Below are 19800 nucleotides of genomic sequence, written 5' to 3' on the forward strand. Positions count from 1 at the left end.
GTGGTCGTGTGACCTTTTACCCGGAGTTCAACACGAATCAGATGAGAGAACGTTGAATACGCTCAGAGACGACCCAGCAACCGGAGTCGACGTCTGTATCCTCTAGAGTTAGACAACTAGATATGGTTTTCTCCCCATCCATTTCATTAAAAAAATTTAACTACAAGTATGTATATTTATGGTCACATTTGGGCTCCGTTTTGCAATCAAAACATCTTTCTAATTTTAAGAAGCAATGACGTTTTTGAATTTTTAAAATTTTATTTTATTTTACGGATTCTTTGAAATCAAGGGCATTCATTTTTAATGTTGATTCGTGATCGTCATTTTTTTTTTCTGGAAAGTCACATGCTGCAAATAATTATGTGCAATTCTGTTCACCAAAGTGTCCGAAAATGCAGACTTAAGGGAAGGGTGCACTGGGCGCATCAAGGTGGGTGTCAAGATCACAAACGACGGAAAATTACATATGGGGGACAACACCAAACCCTCCCTCATTCAAGTGAGAATGTGCATTGGCATGTGCGAGGGCTCAAGGGTAGACTTGGGGACAGGGGGCTCTATATTTGGACAGGCTATTACATCATTACCCACACATCACACCGTCTCTACACTGGTATCATCTGAACTGAATGGTTTGCTCCTCAGTCCCTACCAAGTGCTAAATGACAAGAGTTAACTTGCGATTCATAAATGTTATAGAATTACATGACCTAGGGCAGCTGGATGGCGCATTCGGTTAAAGGCACCATGGATGGATGAGTCTCACGGCCTGGGATCAAATCCGGACAGTGTCAATGCTGGCTGTGGACATGCATCTAGCGATTGCATCAGGGTATGGGAGGGTTCAGTTGGTCTGCGTTCATTTCTATCGAGCAACCCCTGCTGGTCCATCGGGTGCTTGTGGACTGAGTGCTAAAGCCTCACATGAAAGGTCTTTCTCCGACTCCGCTCTGTGCAAGCTTAGCTGTACTCTGCGGTGTGAAAATGAGCAGCTGGTGATACCACCTCTTTCAGGGGAGAACCATGGGTGTTTATATTCTCCAAAACCTAAGGTTGCAGATGTCTTGGCCATTCCAAATTGGGGTAGGAATTGGACATGCTCAGTCCCACGTTGGGTACGAAGTCTCTATATAAAAAAGATGACCTGATAGCTAGCCTGTTTTACCAACATAAAATCAAGAGAAATCATAAGGATACACAATTTCAAGCGAAGTGCTATGCATTAAGGGAAGCATTTCCTGCTTTTTGACTACTGACAGCTTAAAAGGTATAACAACGGGAGTGCACTGCAGAAAGTGTGTTCTCTCTTCACTGATCTGTGTTCTTAAGACCCCTGCCTATTGCCTGGTTGAATGGGAGAATGGAAAACAAGTGACTCTGGTTAGGCTACAACATAAAAAAATAAATCCTTCATTTGAGTTAAAAAAAAAAATACTTCCAGATATTTTCCCCACAGGACTAAATTAATATCAAGCAGCAGTTAAAATGTCTACAGCGAGGTAAATATTGATTGAGAAACCCATCCTTATCGCCCCCCGAGAGCAGTGGTTGTTATTTAGCTCTATCGATCGCTGTTTGTGTCAGCAAGAAGCCATGAGCAATCAGCCGCTGATTAGAAACCTGTAGTAGTCAAGGTTTTTGTTCTTCCAGCCAGCCAGTTCATTGCGAGATGCTGGAGGGTGCTCACAATGGGGGCGTGGGATAGGACCTCCTGGAGGATTCAGGGGAGACTGGGACATTGTGTCATTGTCACTCTCCACTTGGGCCACTCTCGCAGTCCAGTCTTTGAGTATAAAGGCATACTAAGACATATCAAGGTGCAGAATTTCTTACACTTACCTTCATGTCATTTCAGGCACATTTTATTTTATTTACCGTTACTTACTGTAACCAGGAGTGTCAACCAATTTGACACAGTGACATTTGTGGTGACAACCCAGGGACGTTTGTTGAGAATACGAGGAGTCATGTCTCCGATCAGATGCAGAGGGGTGGTTGGGTAACCAGATGTTGACAGTAGTGCAAAATTCCCATAAAGCAGTCTGGGAAGTTCAAGGGGAATCTTAACAATCACACTGAGCCAGGACCTCAGTTTATTATCTCATCTGAACAATGGTAGCTTCTACACCAAAGTGCTCCATCAGCGGACTGGTGCAGTCGAGTTTTTAATTTGTCCCAGAGAGAGGAGTTTTCCCAGGAGGTCTTCCATCCAAATACTAACAAAGCCCAGCCTTGCTTATCTTAGGCAGTTTGATATAAGAAGGCTACGAGGTGGTTTGGTAGCTGGCAAATGAAAAACGTAAGTTTTTAGAAAGAGGCCAAGGGGGATTTGGGGGTAACTAAGATTCTGCCCAAGTAACTGCTGCTCTGCATGTCGAAGGGACTGAGGGCTCTTTTTAAGCATTTTCTCTGTGAGGTTAGTTGCTGGCACAAAGTGAGTATAGAGCCTTCTGGGACCTGTAGTTCTGTGCTTTGCTTCTTTGCTATCTTTTCTTTCCCATTTTCACACCATGAGGTGGAATTCAGCAAAGATAAAAGCCAAGCAATAAGGGCTATTATCTGTATATGTGCAGACATGCCTTACACTGCAGCACACTAGTGCTTTTTTCTATTTTCAGTTTTAGATCGTCAGCATGGGTGGTTTTGCAAACATGAATGGCCAGCATAAGATTTAATATACATTAGCTGTTTCCATTAATTTGCTGTATTTCTTTAGGCAAAGCGTAGTGAATTGACTTTTTGAGCTGCATTTTTCCTGTAGAGCCATTTTCTTCAGTGAGGAGAACTACAAGGTATGTATCACGGTATAAATGCAATGGCTCCCCAAAGGAGGACACTTGAAACTGTGGAATTGCTGGTAGTTGGTCTGGGTGGTTATAAAATGGAGGAGAATGGGAATGTATAATATGTGAGTGAAAATGTAATTAGTTTCAGTTTACTGCTGGCATTTTTGCACCAAGTATTTATATTGATAAGGCATAATTTCTTATGCTGCTTCAGTTGCATACCTTGTTCAAGTGACTGGTCCATCCCTAACTGAAGTATTTTGAAAATGCTAAGCTAGCACAGTACTAATGCCGAAATGAACCAGAGATGCCAATGCATTGCAGAAATGTATGATGTCTGGATTTGATAGTTACTGTGAGCTAGTATAATGGACTCACCAGATTCCATCCTGAAATATCAAAAAGAATTTAAGTATTTGGGACTTAACGTTACTGGAAAATATGGACATTGGCATGAAAGAGATCATATTTCATTAGTGGTGATAATGATCTTGTTTCCAATCAAAGTTCCAATGCTTAATGATTGCAAACAGGGAAGACGGTCGGATTAGACCAAAATTTAACTTTTTGACCACTCACACCACCAGTAGGTTTGCCAGAAGAAGGGCACTTATGTTGAATAGTACGTCAAACCCAGGGTGAAATATGGTAGTGGATATTAAATTAGTTATTTATGGTTGAAGGTTAGGTTTATACACAGAAAGGTATTTGCCATGTTCCCATTTGGAGAGTGAGATTACATTATATTATAATCATTTAGCAGACGCTCTTATCCAGAGTGATTTACACAACTTTTACAAAGCATTTACACTGCATCCATTTATAGAGCTGGATATATACTGAAGAAATACTTATGCCAGGATGTTGTTCTCAAGCAGGATGTACCATTATTTTATTCCCACAGAGGATATGTACCATGATCTATCTATCTTTATAAATCATTGTTGGTGTTGTTGTTGTTGTTGTTTATAAACCTGATTTAACATGATTATGTTACCACAAAATGTGTTATGTTACCTACAAAAATGGCATGTTTGTAATACTGTCACTGACAGCATTATCCATTGCAATTTTTCACAAACTGGATATTTCCCATGATCCTTTTAAGACACAGAATATTTACCACGATTAACCATGATTCTATTTCCAGGAAGGTAATTTTCCCACATTAGCATCCCATATTGTATCCCAACGGATATGTAAGATAATGCTACTCTCAGAGAAGACATTTACCATGGTCATCATGATTTACTATGATTCCGTTTTCTGGATGGATCTTAATTAGGATATTTACGAGTCTCATTTCCAAACAATATATTTATCACGTTTCTATTCCTGAGCAGCAATGCAGGCTGGAAGGACAGGGGTTGGGGGCTGGATTAGGATTAGGATGGGAGAAATGGGGTTTGGGTTAGGATTAGCATTGAGGCAGCATAGTCTAGGGATTGAGGGCTGGATCAGAATGTACAAACATAATATGCACAACCAGAATAGCAGGGAAATAGAGCTTTTCAATTCATTCACAAACCACCTCTCAAATGATATCACACACATACAATATTCAAAGTAATGCGCAGTGAATTCACCTCCTGAGTAGTTACTATGTACTGGGGAAAGAAGTGTGATGGTTGCTTCTCTGTCGTGTATTAAAGGGAATATACAGTGTTCAGTTAGTCAGCAGAAGCATGATCATTAATGATCATTTTTGTTCAGTGCTTGTATTTATTAGAGCCACAGTTTGACTTCATAACTTGAAAAAGGGATGAAATCAGATCTGTTGGCACCTTCCAGTTTGGGTTGTTGGATTACAATAGTTCAGAGAAGCAAGGAAGTGGGTGGTGCCAGCAGAACATCTTGATCACTCCCTGATTGCCTTTATATCTTAATAGATGTAGATGTATTAGACCTCAAGGATCTTCATCATGATAGGTGGGAAAATCCACCAATCCAGTGTAAACACTCTGCAGATAGTTTAGAATAGGTGAACTGGCAGGTGCATAGATCTTTCTGTTCTGTAAAATACCAAACAAAGTCAGAAGTGTACAACATCACCGAAGAAGCATTTGGACAAAAGAAGAAAAGAAAAGAAGCTATTTCACAAATTCAATTAATTGTTGTCACAAAACTTAATTTAATATTAACAAAACATACCTATACATACCTATGTACAGCAGTAGTTCATAGCCATGGTATTGTTTCTCTACATTTTCCCTAAGCAGCCAGCAACTTCTCCAAAAACCTTTTGGACTTTCTTTCTTTTCTTGTCATATTTTAAATATCCTACACCTATTGAATGCTTTGAACGTGCACAAAATATGTTTCTGTATAGATGTGTATTGCCTCGCTATTCCACAGGGGCATAATAGCAAAAGATATAAATGATAATCACAGTCACTAATGGACATCTCTGGCCAGCTCACTCTTTTAACAGTGCAGAGGTCTGGGTGTTTCCCGCTTAGTTAGAGTGGGGTCTGAGGTTATCACAGGTAGTGTGATGTTTATGGGGTTTTAAACTCCTCTCACAAGGGCACACACTTTTGTTATTTTGTGCGAGTGTTTGGAACCCTATGACATAACACACAGGTACTTTTCTTCCTTAACTACAGGATCATAAAGGTGTCTCTATAGAATAAGATTTGTGGAGAGTGGGAATTGGAAAGAGAAAGAGGATATTTAGTGACAAGCATACAGGGAACAAACGGTGAATTCAATTGGATAAACGTCTTGGGGAGGGTTGATTTTTTTAGTTTGCATGGTACCTTGTTTTTGGTGAAATCTGCCTCACGGGTATTAATGTGATGACAAAGGAGAGATACTTTGCTATCCACTCGGCAGACATCGTTTCAATAAATCCCTTTTTGTTGCAGTAGGAGTTTCAAAGACATCAAACTTCACTTAACCTTCTGTTTTGTTAGAAAGATCGTTCACAGTGCCTACAATTGCCCATATCTTTTGTGTGTATACTTTTGTTATATTAAATAAAGAAACAATTAAAAAATTTTAAAATCTATTTTTATATCAAAAGAGGGAAATGCTAGGACCTGAGTCATAGGGCAGCCTCCAACAACTAGTGTGAGTCTGCCTGTTTCCCTGTTTTGACTATTAAAGTTATTTAACTCTAATTTTCATTTTTATTATGTTACATACTTGCATACCTGATGATGCTTATAATACACCTGACTTCATGACCTTACCGTCGCATGTCTGTGATGAGAAAAGCTCTGTTCGTATAAACATAATTGAGAAGCCTTGCGCCTTTCACTCACTCAAAGAGAAAATGGTGAAGCTCAGAAAAAATGTAAAAGGTACATTATATAGCCAAAACCCAGACCAAACTGACTTTAATCTGAATGTGCTCAGTTCCAAAAAAAATGAGCATGTGGGAAGTCAGAGCTACAGTTGACACACACACACACACCACACACACTGGCTGTTGTACATTAAAATACTTTACAGAAAACACCATCCAGTTCCTAAAAATTTAATTAACATCAACGTTTTGACAATAAATACCTCATTCAGTCAAATGATGCCTTCGGGTAGTACAATATTTACAAATTGCTTAATAAAGATATTGACCTGATTTTCCCCAAAATAAACATGCTTCTTTAATATGTAAATTCTTTACTCACTAATCCACAATTAGTTATGGATGATTCAATAAGCAGCAAAGCTCCTCTGAATATTTATAAGCGAATGCTGTAACTGCCTTCATTTGCTATATGCTATACTAAGAATAGCCACTAGGTGGCAAAAAAGGATCCTTCTAAAAAAATTCCCTGTCTGCATCGGGCAGTGTTTGCGCATTTAAATCTTCTTGCCTTCCCCCGAATAGACACATCACTGCTGTGTTTGTCAGGGGTGATCAAGTTGCCAGGCAGAAGCTATTATTAAAGCCATTTTTCACATGTAGATGCCTTGCGGGACCTCTAGTGTATTTGGCTGTTTTTAGCACCAGACAGAGAAATGAGCAGCTTCTGCAGTGGAAGAGACACCAATATATTGTAATTGAATTGGCTGATATTATACAAAAAAAAGTCTAATGCAATGGGCGATAACTACTGGATCTAGCATTGGAATGCAATTACTGTACCATCAACACCGCAAACCTCAGAACGCAATAAGTACTTGATAGTCTTTAGTCACAGAGCTACAGAGAATTTCTCCCTTGATGTTTTCCTGGGCTCGAATTAAGAAGCAGTCTCGGGACAGTTTTTTTTTTTGTTTTGTTTTGTTGTTGTTGCTATTGTTTTTTGTCATTATTTTTTCCACCACCCACAAAAGTCTCCCAAAGGATGTTGCAGCGAGAACATGTGCGGCGGCTAGATTATGAGTTTTGAAAAAACGCAAGAGGGAAATGCACATGGTCATTTTGCCACAAGCAAATTTAAAATTGAATTCAGCTGTGGTGTTAGTCGGCACGGCATTAGTCTGTTGCTTGCTTAGCCAATATCAAAGCTGCTTCAGAGTCTGTTGTAATGTTTCCTGGGTATTACATTACTTTACATTCATTTAGCATATGTTCCTATGCGGAACAACTTACAATGCTGGAGGACATACATGCATTCGGATGTATATGAACAGTAGTGCCAGAGTACAGCAAGTATAGATGCAACATCACTAAAGCAATAATGAGAGTTAACTATGCTTAAACAAGAATCTAAAATACGCATTATAAATATTTTAAATTATTTTACATCCAAGGCAAGCCCTGAGAAGAAAATCATCCATTCATCCATCCATCCATTATCTATACCTGCTTATCTCGGGCAGGGTCGTGGGGGGGTGCTGAAGCCTATCCCAGCGTGCATTGGGTGAGAGACAGAAATACACCCTGGAGAAGCCGCCAATCTACCGCAGGGCACACACACCATTCACTCACACACTCATACCCATGGGCAATTTAGTCTCCAATTAGCCTACCTGCATGTCTTTGGACTGTGCGAGGAAGTCCACAGGGACACAGCGAGACCATGCAAACTCCACACAGAAAGGCCCAGGCCGGGATTCAAACCCGAGTCTGTCTGTGAGGCGACAGTGCTACCCACTGCACCACCGTGCCACCCCGAAGAAAATCATAAAACCAAACTAAATAAATAACTTACAACCAGTTTGACTCCGAATATGGCCAATGATTCTGCTGTCCTGATCATACTGGGAAGTTTTTTCCACCACTGGGGGGCCAGCACAGTCAGGAATCATGACTGGGAGAAGCGTTTCGCCGGAAAGGTTTAGCCAGCCACCTTGAGTTTGCGGAAGGGATTTGATTGACTGGAGGTACGGTGGAGCTGTGCCATGCCCTTTAGGCTAGCGCTAAGGTTTTACACTCTGCGCGAGCTGTAACGAGTAACCAGCGAGGAGTGATGAGGAAGGCTACGGCATGGGCACGCTCGTGTTCCGTACTAGCCGCAGGGGTGTGGGGGTGAAGGCAGGGGGACCGGCGATAAGGGAATTGAAATAGCCCAGGCGTGAGAATACCCGGGCCTGGACTGGGGGCTGTGCAGAGAAGGTTGTGAGGAACTGTGTATGATTTACACTGCTAATTTATCTTGAGGATTTACTGGTTGAATCGTGTTCCTTGGTTTTCACTATTATCTATCGCTCTTCAAACATTCTCAGTCCTGCACTTGGAAAAAGCACCCTGCTGTGGACATGTAATGGATAAAGTAGACCAGTCTGAATGAGAAATTGGCTTTCCCCCTTTACTTCTTTTTTTGGAGCCATTTCAAATGGGAATCAAATATCATTTAGAGCATATTTCAATTGAGCTCTCATGGGATGGGCCGCTCAGTTATATAGATTGCTGGTTAACAACCCAATATATTTGTCTTCGAGAGAAAAAACACCTCATTAGCTAGGTGGAAAGCTCGATTTCTTTTGGTGTTTATATTCAGTACACAGAACAGTATTACCCAAGCAGCATCCCCTAATAGTGCCCTTTTGATATAATGAATGTCTTAAAGTTTCAAAACTTTAAGTTATACAGTAACAAGTATCACTGCATTTATCAGATACCTGAGAAAACAGATGAGGCATTGAAATAAACTGACAAAATGATGCCATTACACTGAAAATGGACTCCTAGCCCAGGGCTAGGATAAGAAAATTCAGAATACATCTGTGAGAACAGAGCTAACATTTCTGCTTATTCATTCATTGTTTAAAAATTGTTTTGCCACACATTCTTATTTTAAAAAGCATACAATACAATGATGTATGTATTGATAGATTTGGTATATATATTGTGCCAAACAATAGCATGGTTAACACAAGTCCACATACACTTGTCCAGAATTACTACAGACACAAAGCACAGATTATTCTCATAGAGAATTCTCACCAGGCAGCCTATGTTTCTCTATGATTTTCTGTTACTTGGCAGGTATCAAATGTTTACACTAAAAGTGAACATTTTAGTGGCCAGAACGTTTAATGTTGAACTCTGAATGTGAACTCATATGACTTTTTGGATGTTTCCAAAAAAATACAAATAAAAAATAACAAATGATAAGAGTAAGAAATTGCGATGCTGTGCCCCGGGGGGTTACTGAGAGCTGTGCTTAAGATCAAAGATGAGGCACAGTGTAGATGGGTTGCAGATGCATGCATACATATGAGCCCCTATGTGTGTGCGTATGAAGGTGAACTGAATATTTCACATCAGGTGGAACAGCAATGGCCAGCAGCACCAATATCCCTCCATGTATATACCATATCCCATTAAACCATCACCTCTTTCTGGTCATACTCTTATGTAATTATGTCCTCATAACCTTTTCTGCAGTGCTGTTGTCTTCAGACTCCTGGAACAGAATGGCTGTTTGAAGAGAAACCAGGAACAAGGTAGGTTCAAACAGGCCCGTTATGCTGCCCGCTTAGAAGAGCGACAGCGTACATTTACCGCTGAGGAAAACAAGTTGCAGGTTCCAATCCCAGTTTGGGTATAGCTTCTGGACCATTCTGCCCTAGATATGGTTAGCTATTCAAATAAAAAATATTAATGTATTTACTACCTGTAATGTATCAAGAGCATTTTAAGTGCACCCGTGTCAGAACTGATGTCAGTGGCACTGTTACAGGGATTCAGCTGTTGAGCTGGATGCATACCTGTTAGGGAACTGGTCTTTCATCTGAAAAGGTCTTGCGTTTAAATTAAGTGGGTTCTTGCCATTGCCCCCTGGAGCAAACTGTACTTAACAATGATTGCTTGGATAGCTGAATACCTGGGTCATGCTTTATACATAAATGGATAGTGTATAAAGAGTAAACCCTGAAGGTTGATCTGCCCTGTAAGCACATAAGTAATGTAATGTGGTAGGAGAAGTGAACTGGACAGGCACTGCTGCTCATAAAGGACATGATGTCGCAGCTGCCTGCCAGGGTGAAGGGGATGATGGACAAAGCGTACTGAAGTAAAACAGCCCTCATTTTCTAAAGCCGAGTCCAGAACTGGAGACGTGTCTCAATTAGGAATTCTGAGGTAGCCAGAGCCGCATGAAACAACAATTTTTTTTTTGTTGGAATATGTAAAATAATTATCTCGTTGACCGGCGCTGCAGTGTTTGAAGATAATGCTCCAGGAGAGCGGCTATGCGCCGCGCTGCAATTAAAAGCGTTTCACTTGAAGTCCTCACCTGGAGGCGAAACAGAAACGATGTGAAGTGACGGTCCCCACTGGGTGGTGAAGACACATTTTGTCCCTCTCCACTCCATTGTCTGTCGGCCATTTTGACTTATAAGTACTCTACAGATTGATATGAAAACAATGTGATCGCAACAACAACGGACAAAATGGCTCCATATCTCATTGGGTCCCGAAACGTTTTTTAAATGGAAATGGGTGTCGGTCATACGCAAATACTGTGAAACCTGCCTTGGTGGTTACCTGCACATGACAGTCATTTTTATTCCTCCCATAAGCGACTGCCTTCACTGTAATTCTTCACAGATGGGTTTGACTGAAATGCAGTCCAGCATGCACCACAGCATTTCCTCCTATGACTTAAGATCGACCTTGGTTCATACTGTGATATAATTTGCAATACACTGAATGCCTGATTCAGTCTTGCATCCAGTTCAACTTGAATAGTTGAGTTCATTCTCTGTAATCAGGGGTGAGTGCTTTCTAAAGAAACAGGTAATCACAGGAAAGATTTGTTGTCTATTTTTTGCTCAAATTGTACATAGAGTATTAATCTCATGGGGGGAAATGGATGTGTGTGTGTGTGTGTGTGTGTGTGAGTGTGAGGGAGTGAGTGTCATTGTGCTTTCAGGAGAGTTGCATAATTTCAGTCATGGTCACCCTACTCACCTCTAATTTCACTTTTTAGATTGGGGATGTGAAACCTGTTCCGAGCTGCCTCAATGTCCAGGTCCTCGGGCCCATTGAATTGAAATGGCAAAGCCAATTTCAAAACCTTATTTCTGTCTTTCAAGCTATATTCAGTACTTTCTTACAGTATTTCTCTGTGGATCACATTGTGACAGGCTATTTGAAGCCATCCGCATATCAACCTTGTGTCCTCTGGGATAGCCAGGGCAGGTGGATCTTGGGGACTAATTATAGTAGCGCTCAAACTTGGCCTACAGTCTGTTCCTGAATCTGCTTCATCTTTGGGAAAGGAACTACAATAAGATAAACCCCTTAAATGGGAGCTTTGTTCTGTCATCTTCCCCATCCAGGGTATAAAAAGAAAAACTATATACAGTATGTACACGCACACACACACACACACCGATTTTGGAGGGGTTCACATTTGCCTCCTTTCATGATTGTACAGTGAATGCTGCAAGGCTTTTGACTTGACACAGAAGCACAGATGAGTTGCATCACCCTGCTCTCTGACTGACTGCATGACTCTCTCGCGATCATGGCCACCTGGCGTCGTACACCGAGCAGATTTTCCGAAGCAACTTTCTGATCCCTTGTCGTCTGCTCAATCTGTGGCGGCTTTTAATTCAGATAAATAAAGCAACCTGAAATTCATTAATAAACATACACTCAGTGCACTGATGTTATCAGCCGTTTTTAAATCAAACTAGTTAAAAGCAAGACATATGTATGTGACAAAAAGTATCTGTTTGCCCTTGGTCAGGGGCTGTTTTTTATGGTTTGGGCTAGGCCCCTTAGTTCCATTGAAGGCAAATCATAATGCTACAGCATACAATCACATAGATGATTCAGAATCTAGATGATTCTGTGCTTTCCCAATAGTTTGGGGAAGCCCCTTTACTTTCAGCATGACAATGCCCCTGGGCACACAGTGAGGTCCATACATAAATGGTTTTGTCAAGAACGGTATGTTAGAACTTGACTAGCCAGAACAGAGCCCTCACCTCTACCCTATCCAGCACCTTTGGGATCAATTGAAAAGCCAACTGCGAGCCAGGCCTAATCGCCCAATCAGGGCCCAACCTCAGTACTGCTCTGGCTGAATGGAAGCAAATCCCAGCAACAATGTACCAACATATGGTGTTGAGTTTCAAGAGTGTTTGTTCTTGTAGTCACACCCCTTTCCTTTTGCACATCAGTTTTCAGCAATCTTACATGAGCTGAACTGCATTAGACACAGATACTGTAAACCTCACCCCCGGTCTTAGAGAGCCATACTGTCAGTTGCTTTTTGTTTTCACTTTTAAACCAGCAACCAATCCAGACCCAATGAATTAGGTAAGGCTAGTTAACTCAACAAATAACTGCCTGACTGATTAAGAGTTGAGCAACTGTAAAATGAAACGTATCATAACTAGGGATAGAAACCCCCTTGACAGGGGTTCCTATCCCAATGTTACTGTGCATGTACTAGCATGTTGTCAGCCATCTTGTCAACCATACTTTTTACTGGGGTGGCTTGCCACTGTTTGTCATCAATTCTCAGATGGAAGTACCTTTTTGCTATTATTTATATGTAATGCCACAAACAGCATCACGTGCCACTTGGTAGGCAAGAGATCAACAAACATGTTCAAACTTGGAATGACAATGAACATTTATTAATCTGTCCATATGTATAGTATATGTTGTAGAGACCTCCTCTGAATATATGTGTGTGAGTGTGTGAGTGTGTGCGTTCATATTCATATTCACAACTCTTATGTTGCAATTGATATTTACTCCCTCATGTCATAATTCTAAACCTTTGTTAAATAAATATGTTTATTCTCTTTTTTTGTGATAGCTCTGAGTATGCTGCTAGACCATTGCTTGATCGCAACAGATAGGTAACCATTCATAAACAGCGTTTACTGAGGGCAGCTAGCCCCAAAACAGAGCTATAAGCCTTATAGTTACCTAACAAATTGTATTACTAGCCAGCTAGTTAGCTAATAAATTAATAATATATGGAGCTGCACTAACAGTAAAAAAAAAAAAACTGGCTAGCTTTATATGTCAGTACATGAACTAATTTGCAAAAAACATTTAAGTTCATGTTAGCTGTCATAGTTTGCTGACTTTAGTTAGACAATTTAGGGAATGGATGAGAGAATCACTAATCTCTTTACCTGAGCACTAATAATGAGGCAACAGTGCAAGAATAACATGATGGCAGCAATGTGGAATTTTATTTACATTTGGGATAGTCAGTAATTGATTAACTTGTCAAGCACTCTGTATTGAAGTAGCACGTTAGCCAAGTTGTACAGGTGTTGCCTGCATCAGAAAACACAATTGTACTCCCCTGCCACTCCAGCTTACAAATGATTTGTGCATATGTTCTGATTACATGATCACAGTCAACACCAGAAAGCACGGTTAGAGACAAGAGGGCCTATTTGGTGCGTTTCACATTTACGGTAATTTATTCAAGCCACATCAAGCTATCGGTTTAGCAGCTGCATATTACAATGATGCACATAGTCACTGCCGTTGATGTAAATGTGCTTTCCATCAACAGCTTAGTGCACTGCCATAAAAATCTATTTTGCATACCTTTTAGCGGCTAGATTTTATGCGACAGAATTATGATTGATGTTGTGTTCACCTATGACAACGGCTGTTCAACTTTATATTCAGTGCATGTACTCATGAATCCTCATCAGTAACCCCCCCCCCCCCCCCTCTCCTTTTTGGGTTGTTTTAAGGGCAAGTGCAAAATCTAAAATATGAAGCTCTAAAATGCTTTATGAGCCTTATAAATGATTCTTTCACATATCCCAAGGTTTACCCAAGTGGTGGGTGCTAAAAATTGGTGGAGATTCACAGGAGTGTCCCCCTTCATTATAAAAAAAAATTAAATAAAAAAACCTGAGATACTGATTCCACAGAAACAAGTCAAGTGACAGGTTTGGGTTCATATACAATTAATTTAATGTGATGAGGCATGTGTATAGGGTGAGACCAACATTCTAGAAGTTATTTAAAAAGGTACAATATTTTTTACATTGATCTCTTACAAAACATCAAAGCAAAATATAGATAACATAAAAAGAACCGTTCAAACATACCTGTCACAAAGCTTAATAAATGTTGTCCATAAGAAAGCATAAAACATTAAAATACTGTAGCTTTTTTTGTTTAAAGTTTTATATGTTTTTTTTTTAGTCAAAGACCAATGAAATATGTGGCACTTGAAAGCACATCTCACTCAGCAGACACTGAACAACCCTTTTTTATCCAACGCGCTGTACAAAATATTGTCCCGTTAAGTGTCGCCCTGGCGACAGAGCCATAAAAACATGGACAAAGCGGAAAACGACTCGCTCAGCAGCAATGAGAAATACACGGGAGTCAGAAATCACCATGACGATTCCCGCCTGACTTCTCACAAGCAAAATGATTCATTAAATCAAAACAACCGAAATCCAAGGGGAAAAAATCAACTAATTCAATCACCATTTGGATTCATTACAGGATTCAATCAACACTGTCCTCACCGAGTCACAAATAAATACAAGTGTTCACTTTTTTACTTCACCAGGAGTTTGGAGAGTTCATCGATCGCCGAAATCAGCACGATGAACACTTGCATTTGTTTGTTAAGTCAATGGTCAAAGTTAAGGACAGATGTTGTATAAAACCAGGCCTTAATGTGTCCTGCCTTGCCATGGATATGTGAATAACATTCAGAGAAACATAACATGCACTCCTCGTTTTCTTATGATTTTAGACAATGTACAGAGAGGGAGGGGGGCGTGTCAACCGGCTGCCTAGTGACTGGGGGCGGAGTTACAGCACGCAGCTGTCAGCGCAGTCATTGCCACTGTCAACAGAGCGCTTCTTCAGTTCCCTGCCTCCTTTGTGGTGGGCGTGTCCCGGAGGGTGTTTTGGGTGCTCTGATTGGGCGTCCTGGGGGTGGCGCAGGGCGGCGTCCTGCTCCGGCTCCACCTGCAGGTAGGCGCGGACCCTGTGGTGACGGGCCTTGCTGTCGCTGAAGTCGATGACCCGGCACTCGTACGTACCCTCGTCCGACGGCTTCACGCTGGACAGCCGTAGCTTGTGAGAGATGTTACTCCCCGCCACTTTCACCACCTGCGGACATACACGGCACGAACAGCAATCAAATTGCACAGTCATTTTAACATGGGATCAAATGGCACTGCAAGAATGATTGCCTCAAGATAAAATCAGCCATTGTGCTCTAGTGATAAATAAAAAAACGGAGCTTATACTAGGGTAATAGCGTATACCTAGGCATGGAAGGGTGTTAGGGCAGAAATCGTATTTTCTAGTTAGTGGAAATTACATTTTTACATCAAAAACATTCTTTTTTCTTGTTTTGTCCTCAAGCATTAGCTCCTGTGGGAATACTCTGGGGACAGCCTGCATGCATTTTGAGAGCGTGTTCACGCAGTGCAGTCTACGACCTGGGAAAAACATTGAAAATGTCGACTTAGAATGAGCCTGGAGTGCCATATTATTTATGCTGCCTTGCTGAGAGAACACTAGCGTTACGATATCCCTAGCTCTGTGAATCCCACAATGCTTTGCAGCACGCTCTGTGGTAAAAATAGGACACCCCTCAGACTTCCTGGAGCCTAAAGCCTGCCGCGGACTCAGTCTAGCCTGTCAGTATCGCTGGTGGAAGCAACCCACCACTGAGACTCAGAGAAACGCTCACGCATCGAGAGCCTCCTCAAGGTTGCCACGGCATCCACGCAATGCCACCGAGTCGTTAGGAAGGCTTTCTGCCAGGGAGGCGGATTGAGGTAAAGGAGGGGAGGTTTGGGGGGGGGGCAGAGGAATATGCAGCAAACGGAGCATCGCCTCAGAGACGCTGTCCTCTCTAACAGTGCAGAACCATACACGGCTGTGGGCTTCCTACAGGGGCACCGAAACCAGACAGAATCTTGTTTCGCTTGTACCTCGCTCATCTTTCATTCTAGCAAAATCTCCACCCGTATCGCAATGTCGCTTTGTGTGTTCAACATCTCGATACCTGGGATTCCTTTCAGCTAAGATACAATAAATGTTTGGCCCATGACTATTTCTGACTAGTTCAATGTGTTCCCAACACCAGACAACAGTGACACAATGTTTGCCAAAAGGGCACAAGATTATGGAAAGCTCCTCATCAACAAATCATACACCTCTCCTCTCTTCAGTTTAAATCTGTTTAAAAACATACTTTCATTATTTTGCTTTTCATTCTTTGTAATTTAGTTAACATTTCAGTTTCATGTTCATTTTATTATAGCTCATTATTGAATATCCATTTATATATATTTTTAATCTGTTAACCTCTTCTCTACTTTTAATTATTGTTACACCTCTGCCTCATTCCACATTTGATGTTTGTACATTTTGTTAGGTGTACGTCTTGTTGGGCAACTTTGTGTTTCATGTCAGGTCCCCCTTGCAAAAGAGATTTCAATCTCAATTGGGTTTTCCTGGTTAAATAATGGTTAAATAAAAAAATATAAATATATATTTTTAAATGTCCTTGTAATTTTATTGTAGCTTTTCATATTTTGAAGCTTCTGCTATCATGCATACAAATGTTATTGAAATAAATTATTTTAAGCAGACCAAGTCAACCAGCTCCTTATTATTAATTATTATTATTATTATTATTATTATTATCATCATCTACTTCCATTTCAGAACTGAAGTGCTACTGCAGCTACAATACACTGGTGCATCATCATTAGCTTGCTAAGCCAATATTGTCCTGATCCAAAATAGCTTAAACGCGCTAACCACACAGGGGGCTTTCATTCCTGTGATGTGCCAGCATCTGAATTCTGTTCTCTTAATCACTCTCCTCCTACACAGGTGTGCTTGGATCTCCTGTTGTTCTGTAACTCCTTACTGACTGTCGGCAAATGACCAAATGCTGCAGCCTCTGAGTGAATAATAAAACTGAATGCATAAACGTTTCGCTCGATGTACTTCAAAACCACCATTTCGGACGGACCTTTATAGGAAGTGTTACTGAATCAGTGCAGTACTTTCAACCTGGCAAATACCCGAGTCAGTTATTTATCCACGGTAAGTGAAAAAGGGCACGGTTCTCAAATCCGATGAACGGAAGGCTGATCTTTATGAAACTTACGGCAGTAGCAGAGCGTCAGCACGAAATAAATCACATACTCAACCCTGAATACGGTGGAGTCAGTCTGAACCCTGATGTGAGAACTGAGTGGCTTTAAGCACCAGCTTCTCTGTCTTTATCTTCTGAGGGGGCAAACAGAAATCCATATTCGCAATAATGTGTCCGATTAAATGAAGCCAGAGTCGGGTTTCCCTAAATCAGTCAGTCAGCCAATCAGTAGGGGATCTGACATCCCAGCTTCCGGAGGCCTAGCCAGGGAACAGTCTATTGCATTGCTAATCAAGTCTCTCTGCTGGAATAGCTTTCCATCGCTCACTCCCAGTCGCTATTCTATAATTAATGGCATCAGCAGTGACTCTTTCTTGTAGTTATCGTATGCTGCCTGAAATCATCCAGGCAGCAGGCATGGCTGAAAGACCAATGTTTGAGTATTATTAGGACAGCCCTAAAATCTTGCACCATGCTACATTGTATGTCTGCTTATAAAATTCTCAGTAAATCATTGCAAACATTCAAATACTGGATGAGTTAAAACACTTGATATGTTTACATTTTGTTACAAGGCTCACACGGTTAAACAATGGACATGTTTATTTAACCAATTCAATTTAAATAACTTTGCTGAAGAGTGCTGCAGTCATGTCCAAGTCAGAATCTGAAAATGTTGCCTTTTGTATTTCAATTTTGCTGTTGCAAAGATTACAAAAGTACTACATAATGTGGGTGGTATATAAAGCTCTATGTAAACGTAGCATACATTATCATGTACGCTTTATGGTGTACAGTTCCAGTAAAGTGTTTTCCCATTATGACCACCATAAGGAAGATTTCAGGCTACCCGCTCCTCCCTCGTCTCTGCATCTCTCCAGCGGAATCAGATGGCAACGAAGCCGTTCAGCCGTTCAAACCAGACACGGAAACGACGCGGGTGACCGGAGACAGAGCAGACAGCCGCCAAGTCTCCCGGTTCGAACGGAAAACATTGATGCGGCGGGTCCGCGCCAAGGTTAATCTCAGCAAACTGCGGCCGGGTGCTCGGAGCTGTAAAACATGAAAAACTTGTCTCTCGGAGAATAAAAGTCCTCGCGCGGTCCGCGTGGACACGCACTTTGACCGATTCTGCTGTTTGAGTGCTCAACTGTTTTCACTCGGTGCCAGAGCGTATTCAAGCACAACTTGCCCGTGCCCTGTCAGTCGAGTGGCTTTCTCCGGAGATGCCTTTCTTCTCGACTGCACGCGCATCTTATTTACCGTTTTCTACATGGAATCTCGCGGGAAAGCCAACGTGCGTTGTGAGGCGATTCGGCTTTACCGGTGACATCTTTCTCACTAGAACTCAAGTCGGTCCTGGTTAGAGACAATGACTTTACACGAGATTACCATTTGAGCGTAAGCACAGCATTAATTGGATGATGAGAGAAGTGATTTCAATGTGGCGTCATTAGCTACATCAGTAGCATGGATCCGGTTTACTGTCCCTCGTACGAATGTACGGTACCATGCACTCCTCTAGTCTTTCGCCAACACCGTTTGTTGACTTCCACAGAAGCACACTTCTGAAGTTTATGCATACATCTGCATCTCCCTCTCTGTAAATGCAGCTATTTATTAAAGCGCTCTCGCACCGCCCTGATAGCACCATTCATTACAGTGCTACTTCAGAATCAAAATGGCTGTCAAACCAATATTCATACCCACCCACCCCTTTCCTTTTTGAAATGGATCTCCAAGTGAGGTACTGAAACCCTGAAACCAAATGCGCTTCCTTTGCACTATTTATGAGAGTTATTTATGTACCTGGGAGTGAAGAAAAACATCAAGCATGAGAAGAAGGGCTAGACGTGCCAGTTTAACCTGACTGCTATGTATAATTTAAGGGTTCATTATTCATGTCAAACACTCTTTCAGGGTGACCTAAAATATGAATACAACATGAGACTGACTACGGGGTAGAAAGGCTGACTATATATAGGAGTATAACCTAGTTAGCTAGCTGCATTAAAGGTATTCAACCTCCAGCCATGTACAAGAGATTATAACTTGAACACCAAATTGCACATAAATATATTGCCATTTACTACCTGCAAATTGAGATACACGTTTCCCATGCAGTTACGTGCCTACATCTTTGCAAAGAGCATGCTGATATGATGAGCACACGTACACAGTTAAGTACAGGCAATTTAGACAATGTCAGCTAGCCTGCTAGGTAATAAATTCATTTTCCCCTGAATTCATGTGTTGAACCAAAGCAATGATAAATCTGCAATAATGGAAATAAAAGTTTATCAATCATTGACAGTCAACCGTTCATCTGAAAGTGTATTTTTTTTTAGCTTTTTATCGTGCCCAGGTGTGATGTAGGCCTAACTGGGTTAAGCAGAAACATGTCAGCTTCCCAGTAAGCCAATGCTTGTTTTTGTTGTTGTTTTTTTTAATGCACACACTTTCATGCGCACATTACACTTCACACAGAAATGCCAAGATGTCCTACCTACGCAATATGTAGTTTTTGAGAT

At 41.2% G+C, this 19800-nt stretch overlaps 1 protein-coding gene across 1 annotated transcript in view; it reads right to left on the reverse strand.

Annotated features, from left to right (window-relative positions):
- Positions 1–14073: 14073 nt before the first annotated feature.
- The window catches only part of vstm2l (V-set and transmembrane domain containing 2 like), a 40859-nt gene continuing 35132 nt past the window's right edge, over positions 14074–19800 (reverse strand). The window contains exon 4 of the mRNA XM_064305663.1: positions 14074–15258. Within this exon, the coding sequence (XP_064161733.1) occupies positions 14956–15258 (303 nt within the window). The 3' untranslated portion in view covers positions 14074–14955. The remainder of the gene's footprint in view (positions 15259–19800) is intronic.

This window comes from Anguilla rostrata, chromosome 13, assembly GCF_018555375.3.
Source record: "Anguilla rostrata isolate EN2019 chromosome 13, ASM1855537v3, whole genome shotgun sequence".
Taxonomy (NCBI): domain Eukaryota; kingdom Metazoa; phylum Chordata; class Actinopteri; order Anguilliformes; family Anguillidae; genus Anguilla; species Anguilla rostrata.